At 51.5% G+C, this 17,317-nt stretch overlaps 3 protein-coding genes across 3 annotated transcripts; 1 reads left to right on the top strand and 2 right to left on the bottom strand.

Annotated features, from left to right (window-relative positions):
* Positions 1–784: 784 nt before the first annotated feature.
* Positions 785–1,604, bottom strand: UCRPA7_6008 (hypothetical protein; the record flags this gene model as incomplete). Its single annotated transcript, XM_007918550.1, has 4 exons — positions 785–1,101; positions 1,162–1,296; positions 1,351–1,422; positions 1,487–1,604. 4 exons carry the CDS (start codon positions 1,602–1,604, stop codon positions 785–787), a joined length of 642 nt encoding a protein of 213 aa, XP_007916741.1.
* Positions 1,605–7,775: 6,171 nt separating this feature from the next.
* Positions 7,776–10,233, bottom strand: UCRPA7_6007 (hypothetical protein; the record flags this gene model as incomplete). Its single annotated transcript, XM_007918549.1, has 2 exons — positions 7,776–7,790; positions 7,972–10,233. 2 exons carry the CDS (start codon positions 10,231–10,233, stop codon positions 7,776–7,778), a joined length of 2,277 nt encoding a protein of 758 aa, XP_007916740.1.
* A 4,138-nt stretch (positions 10,234–14,371) lies between these two features.
* UCRPA7_6006 (putative udp- transferase protein) lies at positions 14,372–16,176 on the top strand (the record flags this gene model as incomplete). Its single annotated transcript, XM_007918548.1, has 6 exons — positions 14,372–14,400; positions 14,449–14,606; positions 14,663–14,765; positions 15,353–15,436; positions 15,504–16,111; positions 16,163–16,176. 6 exons carry the CDS (start codon positions 14,372–14,374, stop codon positions 16,174–16,176), a joined length of 996 nt encoding a protein of 331 aa, XP_007916739.1.
* Between the last annotated feature and the right edge of the window lie 1,141 nt (positions 16,177–17,317).

Below are 17,317 nucleotides of genomic sequence, written 5' to 3'. Positions count from 1 at the left end.
GGCCCCCAGTCCGTAGAATTACTTCTGAATCATGAATCAAGAGGGATCAAGAGAAAATATACTTAGTCATGGATTTCAGTACACTCTTTCTCCCATTTACATTGTCAGCTATCAGCGAGGGACGGTGGCATCATCTTGAAAATCTATATACTCAATGCAAAATGCCCACAGACCTGAGAAACGCTGAGCTTTGGGAGATACATAGCCTTTCATTTCACACTACATGGAATGGATATGTATTTCGCCTACTTCTCTATATTTCAATGACTAGTATCTGGAAGTCGTAATCAGAATTCATGTTCAAAGCAGATGTGTCCCAACCTTGTTAGAACGTCAACCCTGCAAGTATTATGACAGCTTGGAAGATAAGAAATCACTCCCTACAGCTTCGGATGGTAGAGTGAAGCTTTCTGACAAATTAGTATTTGTATTCACGAGCAAGATCAAACAGATAGTTGACCTGATATAGGAGCTTCGTTAGACGGCACCAGAGATGCGTTGCTGTACTATACTTCGTTTCAAGGAGGGCCCCGTACATATGATGAAGCAAGTCTCATCACGGGAGACACTTCCTAGACATTTAACAGATTCACAGACGATATCACAAGAGAAGTAAGCATTTGTTTTGGGTCAAGGCCCAGTTTTCATTGACGAGTATGTAGGTCCTATGTAGAGCCTACCGCGAAAGTTGTCGTTGCGTAGCAAATGCAGTCCATAAACGCATCAAGTCGTATCCCTCAGTGATGCTGCGGTTCCGAGTGGGACGTGGGAGCCGAGGGGCTCGCTAGACCACGAAAGGAAGCACGAAGCCGGCGAGGATGAAGGCCAGGACAGTCGTGACGATGTCCATGGCGTGCTTCTGGACGCCGTTGCCCGGGGTCTCCGTCGGCACGGTCGAGGAGGTCGGGGACGCGCCAGTGCTGGTCACGTTGCTGCCAGTCAAGACGGCAGAGTGAGTGATGCTGATGGTGGTGCTGGTCATCGTGATGCCGGCAGTGGAGGGAGCCTCCACCGTGGTGATCTGCGACTGGGAGAGTGTCAAGCCAGACAGGCCGGGAGTGACAGCGGGCAGAGAAGAGACGACAGAGGGGGCCTCAGCAGCTATATAGTGTTATAATCTGAGTCTTCTTTGATATGACAGGTATGAAAAGTGAAACTTACTGGTGAGAATGGTAGCAGTGCCAAGAGTCTCGGGGACCGTGGCCGGTATGACAGTGGGCTCGCAGGTGCAGAGAGGAGCAGGGTCACTCAAGTAGACATCACGAGCAGCAACCTGATCATCGTCGAGATAAACCACTGAGAAAGTTAGTGAGGAAGCGGAGGTAGATCAGGGAAGAAGCTTGAACTCACCGCCGTCGACGATGTGGATGGCGTTGTGAGGGAGAATCTCCTGAATATGAGCGATGACGGAACCGTAGATGACTGGACATGTTAGTAAAATGCTTTACAAGGAAGGGAGGAAGCAAATAAAGCTTAGAATACTCACTGAAGGAGTACTGATCAGATGGGGCATCGATGACGCTGGTGCCAGTAGACTGGAAGACAGCACCTCCAGCCACGAGCAAAGCCATCAAGGCCGCGAAGATGGTAGCGTACACACGCATGTTGGACGTGATGATCGTGATGTAGCGTGTATTGCTGAGTGAGCAGGGAAATTGGGGTTTGTTTGGTGATCAAGGGTGTGAGTGAGCAGGATGAGGTTGATGGTGGAGGATGAAATGGGAGGATGGAGAAGTTTGTGTGACGGACACAAAAGTAAACTTAGATTCTCAAAAATATATGCCTACTAGGAGGGCCGGCAAGCTGTTTATCCTGTCCGAGCTGCAGATTCTGCCGGTTTCTTTGCGCAAGATATGGCAAACGGCGTGACCAGCGTTGATGAACGTTGTCTCATGCACTTTGCCGTTTAGGGAAATCAGCTATCCCTGCCTAGCAACCACTGGCAGGCAGCTCAGCTATCACCGAGGGCTTCTTTCGGGTCCATTTGCTTCTTTAATGATCTTTACAATACCTTGTTGTGCTTGTCTGGCTACGATTTATACAGATGTCTATCTCCTTCACCACTTACACGCCTTCAGATTGCCTATTTGGGTGGCTTCAGGTTAAGCGCCAGACGCTAATTGTTAGCGCCTGCCACTAAAATTCGTTGTTTTGCAGCTTAAACAGCCCAAACGCCAGTAAAGGGCGGCTACCCCACGCCTCCAACGCCTATTAGGCGCGCTGCCCGCTGGACTCCCACTGTGACTTCCCTTTAAATATGTAAAAATCTCTCCTTGTGGCATGTATACTGAGATACGGTGCTAACTTTTCTGCTTGGATATGTAGATCTGCTTAAAGAATGCGGTAATGGTGGCTTCAGCCGGAGCCTTCGAGGGCTTCAAGTACAATATCACTTCTTGTTTTTGGAAACGGACGTCCTTGACTTCGATATACCTTTTTCAGGTGTCCTGTGATGCGTACGCAGCTCGCGTTCCGTTCGAATAGACGTGTGGGCTACATTGAATCTGCAACAACCCGACTCTACCCTTACTTTAGACTAGAGTCGGTGGGCTTAGAACCCCTGACCTACTATCATCAGCTTATTTCAAAAGAGGGCGAGGCACAAGACGAGGAATACAAAGAAAGAATAAAGGCAGACACAGCTCGGTAGTCCAGCGAACCTGGCAAGAGGAATCGGGACATGAGGGGGATAAATTTGCATCAGGGGTAGCCTTGCGGTATGTTAATGTAAGCAATTCTCAACTGTCTTATCATACGTACTCAAAGCTAACGATTATTATATGTAGTGGTCCATGGTTGTAACAAAACGACTTGTTGACGGTGCCTCCTTGGAATCAAGAGTCAAAAACCTATCCGGGTACCCCCCTCATGCTGGTCCTGTCACTTTGGACGGCGCGGGCCGAACTTGGCTGAATCAAGACGACACAGTATGGCATATAGGCCAAGAAAACATGGATGATTGGACAACTATACAATCAAAGAAAGGAGAGCCTTGAGGAGCTCATATTTACCTGAGCAGTCGTGGGTGTTGGGATAAGGGAGTAAGCGGGAACGCTGTGTTTGAGATTGTTCATGTCAGATTACCCAACCTAGATGCCCATATTCCTACATGCTATAGTATACAGCCTCATGTGTCCGCAAAAAACGCCCAGGGTATCAAAGATCCTCCCACGCATGCATGATATGATATGGAGAACACCCTTCATCCAACAAGCGGCAGGATCCGCGTGGCCCTCCCATGATAAACCTTCAAGCCTGGAGTGTCAAATGTCAAACAGAAGAAAGATTGTCCCACGAAGCCCATAAGCCAGAAGAAACCAGTACCGTAAATAGACACCCTCGCAGACTCATCCAACCATGCTAGCAACAACAGCCATAGCACCGCCGTAAACACCAGCACAGAGCAGAATATCCAGACTTGAGTTCGAGCCGTCCGCGCCCAGATCCAGCGATCCTGACTGCATCAACGAGCCTACAAGAGACAGCCCAACCAGGAGAACGACGGTCATCCTGCCAACAAAGCCCGGAATCACTGCAAACGTCAAAATAGGAACCAACACCGCCACAGCCATTGCCACAGCTAGGTGGAGCAGAGCGGATGGGCCGTGAGGCGGCTTGACCAGCTCCTGCGTGGTATCTCGCGAGGTAGCCTGCGTCGTCGTGGCCGTTCGCGGCCGCGAGAACGACGATGATATGACACTGGAACTCATCGTAGGGCTGGGTAGATACGAGTCCTGCTGGCGGCCTGGCATTGGGGTGAGGGCTTCGTCGCTGAGGTTCTGGAAGTAGTCTCTGCCCATGCCGCCGGCTTCGGATGCTGGGGCGCTGGACGAAGCTGCAGACATGGAGCGGTTGGAGAGAGTCACGAGATCGTCGACGGGATCGAGGAATCGCGTCTCGATCTCTGTTATGGGCTGGTGTGTGGCGAGGTAGGTCCGGTATTCGTGGACTTCTGAGAGGGCGGGAGAAGGCAGGTCGCGGGTTGATGTGAAGGAAGATAGGACATGGTCTGCAAGGATGTAAGCGTATTGTACTTGATGCGGCATCGAAACGATCAAGGGGACGCGGGTATCACATACTGTACTGCCCCAGCTTGAAGCCAATCTTGCCCAAGATGTCGGTCTTATGCCATTGAAGCTCTCCCCCGGCTATAAACTCAGACCTTCTACTTGCGGGCAGAATACGGTTCTGTAGTCTTCTTGTTTGGGTGTCGGCTGTATCTAGTCGATGAAGCTGCTCCTCCAGCTCGCTCAGTTCGTCCTGTAGATGTAGCAGTAGTCGATGGTTAAGGGCCTCAAACTTTCGGTATATCGGCTTGATCTTCGGTTCTTCGACGGTGCCACCACTCCGAACACTACTGCTGCTAATGCTATCGCGCCGGGACTGGAAGGCCGTGGAGGCCGAAGCAGATGACGAGAAAGAAGAGTGTCGACGAGAATGTCCCGATGAAAGACGGGATGCAAGTAGCTCATAACCAGATAACGGTAGTTTTTCTGCGCGTGGAAGATGCTTGACATGTCCCTGGTTGGGGACTCTGGGCGTCAAGGCATTGCCCGGAACATGCGGGTGGTTCGCATTGCCTCGGGGCATTTCTGGCGTGCCATATCGATGAGACTTATTCTGCCGTCGTTGAGAAGCGTCCGCATTTGCAGCGAGCTTCGCATCCATGGACGCCGAAGGGCCCGGCATCGGTTCATCCCCATTGGCGCCTCGCTCGGGGCTTATACTCCGTTCTGTGTCCGCCGTACCACCCGAGGATGCATCACTATGGAAGCTGCTCGACGCCGACGACGAAGAAGATGAGCTCCGGGCAGACGGCGATGTCTTAGCTTCCAGCCCATCCTGCCGCCAATTGGCAGCGTCAGCGACGGACTGTCGTATAGTCTCTTCGGTGACGGCTGGGGAGTCCGGATCGAGGAAGCTCAGAGCGTCAGGGCGGTTGTACTGCTGGTCGCATGACTGGGACGATATCGTCTGCTGGTCCAAGCCTTTGGCGATGCCTTCTCTCCTTGTAAACGATGCTTGCGTGACTGTCGAACCGCTTCCGCTTGAGCTGCCAGAGCCACTCGTGCCGTTGCTTATGCCTGTTATACCTGTGATGGCCGAGAGGAGAGAAGGGGAGGACGGCCGGGGCCTTTCAGAAGGTCTCTGCTGCTTCGCAGGTCGTCTTCCAGTCTCGACCTCGGTGTCCTCGTCTGATGCGCCGAATGACGATGGCTTCGGGGCACGACGATGCGATTGCTCCGTGACTGTATGACGCCGATGGTTATGTGCAGATCTTGACCTCGGTGACGAAGTCGCAGCCGTGCTAGTCCGTCGACTCCCTACGCTCCTCGGCCTGGTCTTATGGGCAAGATGTTGGCCTTCGACCGAGTCTCGGCGATGTGGACGATGTAGATCTACTAGGCCAGCCTCCAGCTCGACTGGCTCCATCTGTCGGCGCGTGTCTTCGGTTATCTTCGCCTCGTGTTCGGATGTCCCAGCAAGAACGATATCTTCCGGCGGTTCGGGGATCGTCTCGACGGACGGAGGAGTGTAGCCGGGAGACATGACTGCGATGGGGAGGAGAACGAGGAGGCAAGGCGAGGTTGGACTGTGTGTATCCAAGAGTCAGCGCCTAGTTCAATACTTGCAGCATACTCAAGCCAACAACATTGCAGATAGATAGATAGTCATGGGAAACAGACATACCTCGCAGCAAGATAGGGTTTGTGCCGAGAGATCTCTGGCACTGGTTCTGGTGGGTGGGCTGCGCGTGCGAGATGCAGGATGCAGAGGAACAATGGGAATCTGTCCGAGAACAACCAGGAAGATGGCAGACGCCCGACAATGGCATCGACCGGATTGGACAGCCGTCTCCCAATATGCAATATGGGACCGGATACCCAGTAGAGCTGAGTCCTGTCTGTCTGTTTGTTGTATGTCGACGAGCTCTCAGATCAGCTCCGCTCAGTCAGATCTGGGATCTGAGAAAGGCGGTTCAGAGATGCCAAATTTGGCGTCCAGGACGATCAGCTTCGCGCGCCATGATTGTGGACTGATTATTCGGTCATTGATGTTTTATCTCTCAGCCTCGAGCGTAGCAAGAGACACGGGAGAGCAGCAGGGGTCCCAACGTTAGACGGAAGGGGGAACAGGCTGAAGAGCCACCGCCAGAATTAGAGAGCCTGCTCCTCCATTGCCCCCCGTCCCTATTCTCGCACTTTGTGTGCCCGTCATCCTTGAGGTGGCGTTGCCTTCTTGGAAGCGCTGGAGGTCGACTGGTACGGGCGGGCTGGCGGGATTGGGTGTGTTGGACATTGTACTATGCAGTACGTGTCTCACTCCAGGGCTGCCGTGTTTCAGATGATCCAAACGAGGGGACGAGTCGCCGCCAAGCAAGAGGGCACGGATGCTGTGGAGAGCTCTACTGCATCGAAGGTTTGGGGGGTGTGCGTGACAGTGTCAGACCAGTCAATTCAGTCTAGCTGTCTTGGGTCGCCTCCAATCCAATGAAGAGCTTCTCGGCTGGCAGGGGTGAAATGCCCACGAGATCTCGTGCATATCATATCAATTATCATCAGTTGTCGGGCACTGATATGATATGATTATGATGATAACCTGACCGATGAAGCTGATAAGTGGCGGAGAAAATCTTTGAGATACTTGAGTAGTTACACTGCGAATGCATGTGAATGTGAATGTGAATGCATGCGCTTCGGGCCGCAACACACACCTCTTTCTTTCTCCGACAAAGGCCTCTTTGCAACTCGAGACCAACTAGATAAAAACTGCCCTGTCCAAGCTAAACATGGTGAAATGCGGGGTTTTGGTTGATAGGCCGCAAGTACACCATGCAAAGGTCGTAGGGCCTCATCACTGGCTTCCCTTCCTCTGCAATTTTTTTTTATCCAATTTTCGCTTTCTATTTCATTTTTAGCATACAAATCAATGGAAAAGTAACGTTTCGATTGATGTAGGTCAAAAGGCTGCTGTATTGCAAAGTGATTATATCAGCTCAAGTCGAGCTCTGAGGTATCTATTGTCAGAGATAAACCCACGCGTCGATGGCAAATGCGTTAAATTGCCGTGTCAATTTTGAATATGCCGATTTCTGATACCGCTATCCCCCTCACGTAGCCCGCAACCTACTCTCTTCAAAAGCTTTTTTAAGGCGGGTAGTTCACGGACAGGATAGCCATGTTGTCAGGTTTCTCTTATACTAGTTGCAAGTAACTATTTCAACAAGTACATAGCTTGAAGAGCTACGTGACAGCTCCAGGTTCGGTTTCGGAATTCTTCAAGCGACTGACGAATATAATAAATTCCCTGAAATAAGATATGAAAGTGATTGTAATAAGAAGTTCATTGCAATAAGAAGCATTACTCAAGTGATAAATACTATTTTCTATGGGCAAGGCACCTTACGAGTACCGGGTATAATGTGTTGTAGAGGAAATTGAAGGCTTGTACAGGACAGTATGTGACCCCAATCGACGGGTCTCTCGACTCTGTCTAAAGAATGCGCTCCCATATTATAGGTGACTCCAAAAAACTCAACTCAAGGACTACATGCAGCTATTCAGTTGCATTTTAGTACCTTGCTCACCTTAGACTTGGTTTAAACATCCCTAGGTTCATTTTCTGCAGAACCCTGGTCAATATCGGTTGCTTCGCCTCTACATTTTGAAAGATTATTGGAGGCGGATTGATAGCCTTTGACTTGCTTTGGGTAGCTAGCAGCGGTAACCTCTTGTCTGCACCGTATTCTAGGAGAAGACGGACCATCTCTTGACTCACTTTAGCCTCGTCTGCAGGCCCAGAGCTAGTAGTCTTCGCAAAAAACGGCTTTCTACGAGTCAATGCCGCCTTGAGCAATGCAGAAGCACGATCGGGAGACGGGGTGGACGCCTCAAACTTGGCCCGCACATAATCGGTAAGGCTATGGCGAACAGCAAGGTTGAGAAGACAATCATCTCTTTGCCCACTTACGTCCGTGCTTACCCAGTGATAGTCACCGGATCCCTTGCCCCATATGGTCTCGATGTATGTCATGCTATTTGCGTTTCGTTTCGTAGCAAGCTGTTGTACGGCATCGTCTAGCGCATCGAGGTAACGGATATGGAGTTCTTTGTCGTATTGAGAGAGTTTGCAGACTTCATCCAGACATCTTGACACGACGTCTACAAACAATGTCGGCCGCAGTTCATCGATGGGCACAGCTTTGAGGTGAACTAGATGCGCCCGGAATAGTCCCGCGTGAGGGGTGAAGGACTTGTCAGAGCCTTGGACGATCTGCAGCCCCATCAGAGGCGATGTGAGGAAGTCCTTCACCGTCCTGTGTAGGTAGTCAATCTCGGCCGCGGCTAAGAGATATCCATCGTTGGCATCTGTATCCTCCGTAGGGGGCCTACGTGCATCTCCCAGGCTGGGGCACGCCGCGACACTAGGCAAAGTGGTCCCGGCGGAGCATTTTCTTGAGCCTTGCCAGACGTAGTCGGGGGGAAGCCCGAGCGGCCCTATTTCAAGAAGGCCCTTGCATCGACTGGACAGCCGACGTCTCATTGCGTTGGCTCTGAACAAAAGCTCCTCTGCGGTCAGGACTCGGACAGGTTGCTTTAATGCCCATTCGTGGTCATGGTCGTCTGCCAAGGATAGCAGCAAGACAGATCGTCTTGTGGTGGCTTTTGAGAACAGTCGAAACAAGTGTGCGGCATCTCGGAAGTGATCACCAGTCATTCCGTGGAGCATTTTCTTGAAAAGCTCGTCCAGCTCTTCAGGGAGCTCTTCAAACCTCCTTGCGAGCTCTGTTAGATTGTCTCCCTCTGCTATGCCCTCTAAGAGTGATCTCACAACGAGAACAACCCAAAGGAAGACGCCTGATGCCTTGGAGGTGATGTCCTCGATTAGACGCGACGCGTAAGCCGGATCATATCGCGTGAGCTCTCGGAACGCCACGCTTCGGGATAGGTTTTCGTTAGCATAGAGTGCGATATCTCCCTTCGTAAAGTCTTGAAGCATGAGCTTTGGTGACTTCTTGAAGGCGTCGTCAAAAACAATCAGAGGTCTGCTTGACACACATATCTTGACATCAGGATACGATGCCAGTTGCTGCACTATAGATATGAGCTTCCTCGGTTCCCCGACGTATTCGTCCAGGCCATCGATGAAGAAAACATAGTTGACCATAGACTCCTTGTCTTCTTCGACGAGGAAACGAAAGGCCTGGATCAGCTGATCCCAGTTGAGGGCGTTTGACGCAATTGATGAATTGCTGCCAAGTCGGTTAGACTGTCTACTGATGACGGAAAGACTGAAGGCACTCCACTTGCTGGAAAGGGAGGAGCTTGGACGGACGGCAAGCCTTGCTGAAAGTGCTTGGTGTAGCAGACACCTCAACAGTCCTTCCTGTGACGTTTGTAGCTCTGTGCCAGAGTTCCAGAAGTAGTGAGCGGCTGTAACAACCGGTGTAGACCCACTCCATGACGCAAGCAGCTCTGTTGTCTGTGGATCTTGGCACAGCATCTTCATCAGCGTCGATTTCCCCGATCCTGGCTTCCCGGTGATCCAGTAGACGCCGTTCCCACCAACAAGCCAGTCCCGGAAGTTGCTCCGTCCGCTCTTCTTGGAGAAGATCCATTGTAATGTAACCTCAAAGGTCCGCGAAATCTTACTCTCGCGGTCACGGATCTCTCCATAGTCTAATAAATTTAACAATGATTCAGTCAACGTGTGGGCGACGGGTGATTTGTCCCAACTTGGCAGCCCTTCCCATGAGCTTTCTTCCAAACTCTGGAGTAGCTGCAAGTGGCTTGCCGTAACCGCCTTCACAAGATTCTCCTGGAGCTGCTCCATGTGCTTTTGCTGGGCTCTGGCCCATTCTTGAATCGTCTTAGTATCGTCGCCGGATAATGTCCAGAATTGGCTCTGTTTCTGGGAAATACTGGCCATATCAAGCTGCATATTGATGAGAATGGCGTCTGTGAGCCTTCCCTTCAAGCTAGCCAGACGGGATCCAAGGGCCATGATGCTCTTCCGTTTCCATAATGCCGTGATCACACCACGCGCGGCATCGAATGATCCAGGCTGGTCGCGGACAGAGACCTTGTCGACTGCCTCTAGCAAGCTGGCTGCCACGGCGCCGGATTCGGTACATAAGCGGAGTATCTCCTGTTCCAGTTCGGTCAACCGCCGACTAGTCTGCTTTTCCCTCAGAGCTTCGGCGAGCCTCCTATTTAGCATTTCGGTTCCCATTGCTTGTTGCCGCAGGATGCTGAATTCTTGGACATCGGCGCCGACATTATCGCGCAGCCGCTTAACCTCCATGAAAAATCGGGCGCTAAAATCAACAATCTGCACCGCATTGCTGGCAACACTCAGTATTGACAGAGGATCCATGATCAGGGATGCCGTTTGGGGTCCTTGCCAGGTGTCGACGACGACAGAGGGGATGCGATGGTTGAAGTTGGTTCAGGTCAGGCTGGAGCAAGGTGGCATGCGACCCAATGCGTGAGGTGTGCTCAGCCCTTGGGGCTAATGCTGCAAGGCGTCCGCCAAGACCAAGACGAGCCCAGTATGCATCTCTTGGATATTCAGTCCGAGAATCATGGTGCGGCGACTGCGTTCATTTTCCTAACGCATGCACGATATATTTGAGCTTTCTTGTCCTAGGTGGATTTAAGCTCGATAGACCCTGAGGTGTTGAAGAACACATCAACCAAGACCCTTGTAAAAGCGAGCAGCCTATAGTGAAGCTAGGTTCAAAAATTAACCACCTCTAGGCAACCATTTCTCATTACGGAGGGCCAAATATCGGCACAGGAGCTTCTAGTCAAATGAGCCGAATCTGCAATTCAACTACCGTAGCTTAAAAAAAGAAGAAGATGGGTGTATCGCCTTGCCAAATGCTGTTGTGAATTATGACGAGAGTGTCTATTCAAATTGACCCTTGACGATGATCATACTCTACAAAAGCCACATCCCTGTGAGAATCCCCTCATCACTTGAAGCATTACAACTACACGTTACGATCCAAGGACAATTTGTGGTCATCTGCTCTATTAGGGCAATTATGCAACCGCTACGTTAGTTCTCTCTATATGTTTCCAGCCGGGATGTCTTATAGGCATCTTCGCTGCGGAAAGACTTATCGATATTTGCGTTGATGCGATACTCGACGAAGATCCACCATCGTTTTTCTCGGTCTCTTGTCCGTTTCTTAGAAGCCAATATCTCGTCTGGCTCATGTTAGAAAAGCCATCTCGAGGATATTGAGGAACAGTGACCTAGCGACTCACTACGCGAAACCTTGCTCTCATATCGACTGAGATAACCAGTGCCCAGCCGCATGAAGCTCAAATCACCACCACAGTTATCGTCAGATGCAGGAAAGCAGACATCGAAGCGGCCCATGTCTTCCTCCCAGATATGGAACTCTCGTGTCAGAGCCGTATGTTGGTATGCCCGCCCGTATGTCAGCTCGATCGTGCCGAAGGTCTTGACGATCCCCTTATGGGTCATGATGAGGATGGCATTGTCAAAGTTGATATCTACAGTGCCATAACCGAGGTTGAAGATTCTCTCTAGTGATATCAGAGGCCCGACGGTGTTGCCCGGGTCTATGTAGGCGATAATGTCCTGCCAAACCCTTCCGTGGGACCGCGTCCGCATGATCCAGTGCAGTTCGCGGTCAGATATGGGAATGCTTATTGACTAAGAAAGAAATTAGATGGGAGCATGGCCCGCGAGTTGAAGCCTCCAGACCTTTGCATCCTCCTCGAGTGCCTTCTCATTGCCTCCAAAATCATCGTTGGGAGCAGACGGCCCTTGGATTGGCGATCTTATCTCAGGCGAGGCCAATGGATTCTCCTGCGACGCATTCCTTTGCCGATGGCCGAAGAAGTTTCGGAATTTCATTTTGGGCAATAATCGCTTGATAGTATCTCATCCGCATCCAGCGAATGCCCCTCGCTTCTTCATGTCTTCTCTCTGGTCGAATCGTAATCTAATTATATGCGCATCTATCGGCAGATGCAATCACTGCAACTGGCACGGCCAATGCGATCGAGGCCCGATGTATGGTTAAATGCATTCGTTTGTGGAAAGATCTTCAAAAATTTCGAATCTTTAGGACTTCCTCGAAGTCAAACGAGTGCGAGGTGTTATGAGTGAAATCGCTTCGGCTTCGTCTTCTAGAGTGCCTCGTAGTGGCTGTGTTGGACGCTAGTGCAGCTGGAATAGCTCCGAATCTGGAGCCGCCCTGCCCGCCGTGGGATTCAATTGGTACGCAAGGCACAATTACAAGGCTCACAACGGTCCCACGTGCTCATGATGCTGGAGCGGCTCGCCTGTCGCGTTACTTGAAGTTGCTCGGCCCAAGGGATTGCACTCGAAGGGCCAGCCGTTTAATCCAGGAACTTTCGTGCAACAAAGTTTGTATGCAGACCGAGCCTAGAGATGCCAGTCATTGAAACATGGTCCGACATGTTCGACTGTGGTTGCTTTCAACAGCGAGAAACGCTTTGCTGCCGTCTATTTCCCAGCGTTGATGATTGACTATGCCTTTCAATCAATGCCGCCATGCGTGGTTTCGAATGCATTCGAGTCGCCGCTGACACATAAGGTGAAGTGTCTCAGGACCTACCCAACCTTGTAGCCAATTGAAGAGGCTTTAATCATCATGGAGGGGGCCAATGACAATGGAAACTGCGCTCAGAATCTGAACCACAAAGTCGAGAACCAATGCCTTCAAGCGATGCCCATCTTTAAGCTTGGGTCTAAATTTGTTGAGTGATCCGTGAGTAGTAAAGTATCATGATTCAGTAGACTCATGAAATCCTTAATTCGTGACATCATCACAACATATTTTCGTGCAGCAGACTTCTACTCAGTGCACAGGAACATGACGATCTTATGTGTTAAATTCCATCGATCTGGCTGTGGTTGAATAGCGGGTAGCCTCTTACTGGGGGTATTTCTCTGATGACTTGCATAGCCTGCGTAATACGCGTATTGGTAAGGGCCTGCAGCGTAGGGCGACCAATGAAGCATCATTGGTCTTTTCCAGTAGGCTCTAGCGTCAATCCGGATCAGAGACAGCTTCTACGCGTACTTAATCCCCCCTGCAACGCCTAGCTTTGCACCATGGTGAACCCTGACTCGAGCAGCCAGCGACAAGGGCCTTAGCACCAATCGCTGCTGTTTCCGAGTAATACCTTCACGAAGAAACATTCTAGCGTGGTATTTGCATTATGGAACGAGCCGATGATTTTGGCTATGGCGCTGCTTATCGGCAGATTTAATGTAATAGGGATAGACCATGCTTTAGACTCATGGGCCTATTCAATGTCTCATGCGTCAGGGGTTGAAGATCATGGTACTTCTGTATCTTGGCTCAGCTCTTCGGGAGGTAAAACTCACGACCTCCCCTCTTGTCCCAGTTGCCGTTCAGACGATAGATTTGCTCCAAAATCTTTGGAGGATAAAGCAGGCTTTCTGCCATGAAGTCACGCTATTCTGCCCAGGGAGGAGGGGCTGCACCTAGTGAATATGGTGAAGATACCCTACCAGCCTATCAGCCGTTGGTGACGGACGGCTTCCTGCAGGAGAGGACTGGGGTTCGTGGTAGGTACGCGGGAAAATAAGTCGTAGAATTGGGGCTGTAAGCTAATGATTGATGATTGAATTAATAGACGACGGACGGGTAGACGTGAGAGTTGACTCTCGATTCTGCGAGGCCTTATCCCAGCTCGTACCCGATGCCGAGTCCGCTTTTCCCTCTGCGGATGCTCAACCGCCACGATACTCTCAGTTATTTATTCCTCCGCCTCCGACAAGTGACGATACCAGGCACTTATTTCCGGTCAAGTTGAACATCGTGATTCAGGTGGTTGGGAGTCGAGGGGATGTACAGCCTTTTATCGCTCTCGGCAACGAGCTGCAGAAGCACGGCCATCGAGTAAGGATAGCAACACACGATGTATTCGTCTCCTTCGTCCGCGACTCTGGACTGGAGTTCTTCCCCATCGGTGGAAATCCGTCCGAGTTGATGGCATATATGGTACGAAACCCGGGCCTTATCCCCGGCCTCGAAAGCCTACGAGGAGGTGACATGCAGAGAAAACGCACAATGATGGCAGAGATGCTGCACGGGTGTTGGAGCTCATGCATCGAGCCTGATCACCATTCTGGCGTTCCTTTCGTTGCAGACGCCATAATTGCGAATCCACCAAGCTTCGCTCACGTACATTGCGCTCAGGCGCTAAGCATTCCACTTCACTTGATGTTCACCATGCCTTGGAGCAGCACCAAGGCGTTTCCTCATCCCTTGGCAAACTTGCAGTTTGGCCAAAGGACAGGCGTGGACGAGGCTAGGGCAAATTACGTGTCATATATGGCCGTGGAATGGCTAACATGGCAAGGGTTAGTTCGACCACTCCTTACATGCGAATGGCGTTGACTATTTCTCAGTCTTGGCGATGTGGTAAATCGTTTCCGGAGAGGTCTTGATCTCGAGGAGGTTCCCTTGTCAGAGGGACCACTACTAGCTGAAACGCTCAAGATACCATTCACGTATTGCTGGTCTCCTGCTCTAGTTCCTAAGCCGTTTGACTGGCCTCCTCATATAGGTACGTCATCAGCCGGCCAGCGCTGTTGAGAACGTGCTTTAATTAACACCTCAAAGACGTCTGCGGGTTCTTCTTCCGCGACCCGCCCAGTTACAATCCCCCTATCGAGCTGAGCGACTTTCTCGGCAAGGACAAGGGCTCGGCACCAATCTACATAGGGTTTGGCAGCATCGTCGTCGATAATGCCGAGAAAATGACGAGGATGATACTCGACGCTGTGCGAGCGACAGGTGTTCGAGCATTGGTCTCAAAGGGGTGGAGCAATCTCGGCGGCATAGAGGATGACAATGTTCTCTATATCGGCGACTGCCCTCATGAGTGGCTGTTCTCGAGGGTGGCGGCAGTGATACATCACGGTGGAGCAGGCACCACGGCGTGCGGCTTGCTCAACGGGAAACCGACAGCCATTGTGCCTTTTTTTGGAGAGCAAGTGCACATCATCTTCTCATCTACATGACTGATGTCTAACAACGTAATAGCCAACCCTTTTGGGGCAAGATGGTGGCGGCTGCTGGGGCTGGCCCCAGGCCAATTCCACAACAGCACCTGACAGCCGACAGGCTGGCGGAAGCCATATGCTTTTGTCTCACGCCATCGGCAAATATAGCTGCAAACGCAATAGCCACGTACATGCGCTCGGAAAACGGCGTGAAAAGTGCAGTGCGGTCGTTTCACGCTAATCTGCCGCTGGAGATGTTGCAGTGCGATATCTTGAGGGACAGATCAGCCGCGTTTTCATGGAAAAGAGGGGATACAGAGCTCAAGTTGTCTAAGCTGGCCACTGGTGTGTTGCTCGAGCACCTCAAAGTTGACTACAAGAAGCTAGGGCTGTAAGTCAGATCAGGATGCTAGACTGGCTCCCACCTCTTGGATCAGGCTCTAATTAGGATGATCTAGGCACGAAACTCGGGAAATATTCATCGACAACCGCCGATGGGATCCCGTCACGAGTACTACTTCCGCCGCGCTTGGCGTTGGCACTGACATGATGGCCGCCACCACGGGCATATTTACTCGACCCGTTCAGGAATACCAGCGTCAACGCCAACTCCAGTCGATCTCCTCCGATCTATCGCCTGAGCCCTCTAGACTGTCTCGACCGTCAAGCGGGTCATCCCACGGCCAATCCCGGTCCCACTCTCCCACCCCAAGCAACCATAGCGGGATGAAGGTTGCAGGCAAAATGGCACTGGCATCTGCTTCAGGCGTTGGGGACTTCTTCAAGGCACATGGGAGGGGCTTCCTCCTGAACATACCGCTAGCAACGACGGAAGGGCTGCGAAATATGCCGAGGCTCTATGGGGAGCACGTGCCGGAGAACGAGCGAATCAAGGACTGGAAGTCCGGGGCCATTGTGGGTGGGAAGAACTTTGTCACCGGGATGGCTGGCGGCATGACGGACTTGTTCGTGCAGCCGTACCTCGGGGCGAAGGAAGACGGAGTTGCTGGAGCAGCAAAGGGGTTGGCCAAGGGCATGGCTGGCGTAGCAACCAAGACACTGTCAGGTGAGAATCGCCCTCATCTTTCATTTTGGACATTACACGCCTTGCTAACAGTGCATGCCGTCTAGGCGCGCTCGGTGCAGTGGCGTATCCTGGACAGGGGATATATCAGAGCATCAGGAGTGCGGTGAAATCCAAAACCCGCCAGAGCATCATGAAAGCGCGACTCATCGAAAGCGAGTATCTTGCAAGCAATTTGGACTCTGGACAGGCCACACACATGATATTGGATACGTTCGACTATCTGAGACAACGCCATATGCAGGACTCTATTCTGGAGTCGTATTGACCGGCCGCGCGTTCGTGATGAAGATGGCATCTCATCTCAGATCCATCTAGTAGGGGATTCACAATGTATCAATTACCGCTTGGGCGTTCGTGGCTGTCATCTGGTCTCAGATGTGGACTAGTCGGGTTAATTTCCTCTTGTGGCTTGATGCTGTGTAAGCATGACATGACGAGTGTGAGGCTCTTCGCAGACCAGGGCACATTACCGACATAAGCTTCTCATTGAATCGGGAGAGAGGAGAGATACCTCAGAAGGAATCATGCTTCCTTACCCGGAAGCCGGTAGTCTCTCCGCCAAGTACTGGGCTCGAGATCTTGCAGATATGATGAAGCCATGGCGGTCGGCCGACACTCTGTCAGCATTACGTGTCAGCTGATGGTCTCGCCGTCGACGAGGTTCACTTGCACAGACTGCGGGGTTCGTCTCAGTGTACATGTAGTAATTGGTATATGTCTAATGCAGGGAAGGTCACCAAAGCCAGCGCAAGAGCGTACGAGTTGCGATGTCCGTCTAGAGCATGTAGGATTCTGGCCACAGCGTATCCGATCCCAATCCCCAAGGTATGGAGCCGATGAGATCTGACCTGAAATATCACCAAGTGTGCGAATTATGGGCGGCATCAGTCACAAGCCAGCCAGTTTACGTGTCTCACCTTGCTGTGCCTTTGGGCAGCGATGGGAATCACTGGTGCGCTCCTGTCATGTTCCTGTCAGCATTAACGAGATCCTGCCGCCCATTCCCTGCCCTGCGTTTCGCCCAAGCTAACCAATGAGGCTGTCGAACTGACTTGATAGTGTTCAGCAATGCGGCCGCTTGAGACCAGGGCTCAGCAGGGGTATGTTTCCCTACACTACATACAGTGCCATTGCGTTGGGCCCCACATGCATGTGAGCGGCGTGAGGTTCAGCATTGGGGGAATT

Source organism: Phaeoacremonium minimum (genome assembly GCF_000392275.1).
Source record: "Phaeoacremonium minimum UCRPA7 unplaced genomic scaffold PA7_03_scaffold_448, whole genome shotgun sequence".
In the NCBI taxonomy this organism is placed as follows: domain Eukaryota; kingdom Fungi; phylum Ascomycota; class Sordariomycetes; order Togniniales; family Togniniaceae; genus Phaeoacremonium; species Phaeoacremonium minimum.
This window is presented reverse-complemented; position numbering and strand designations above follow the sequence as displayed.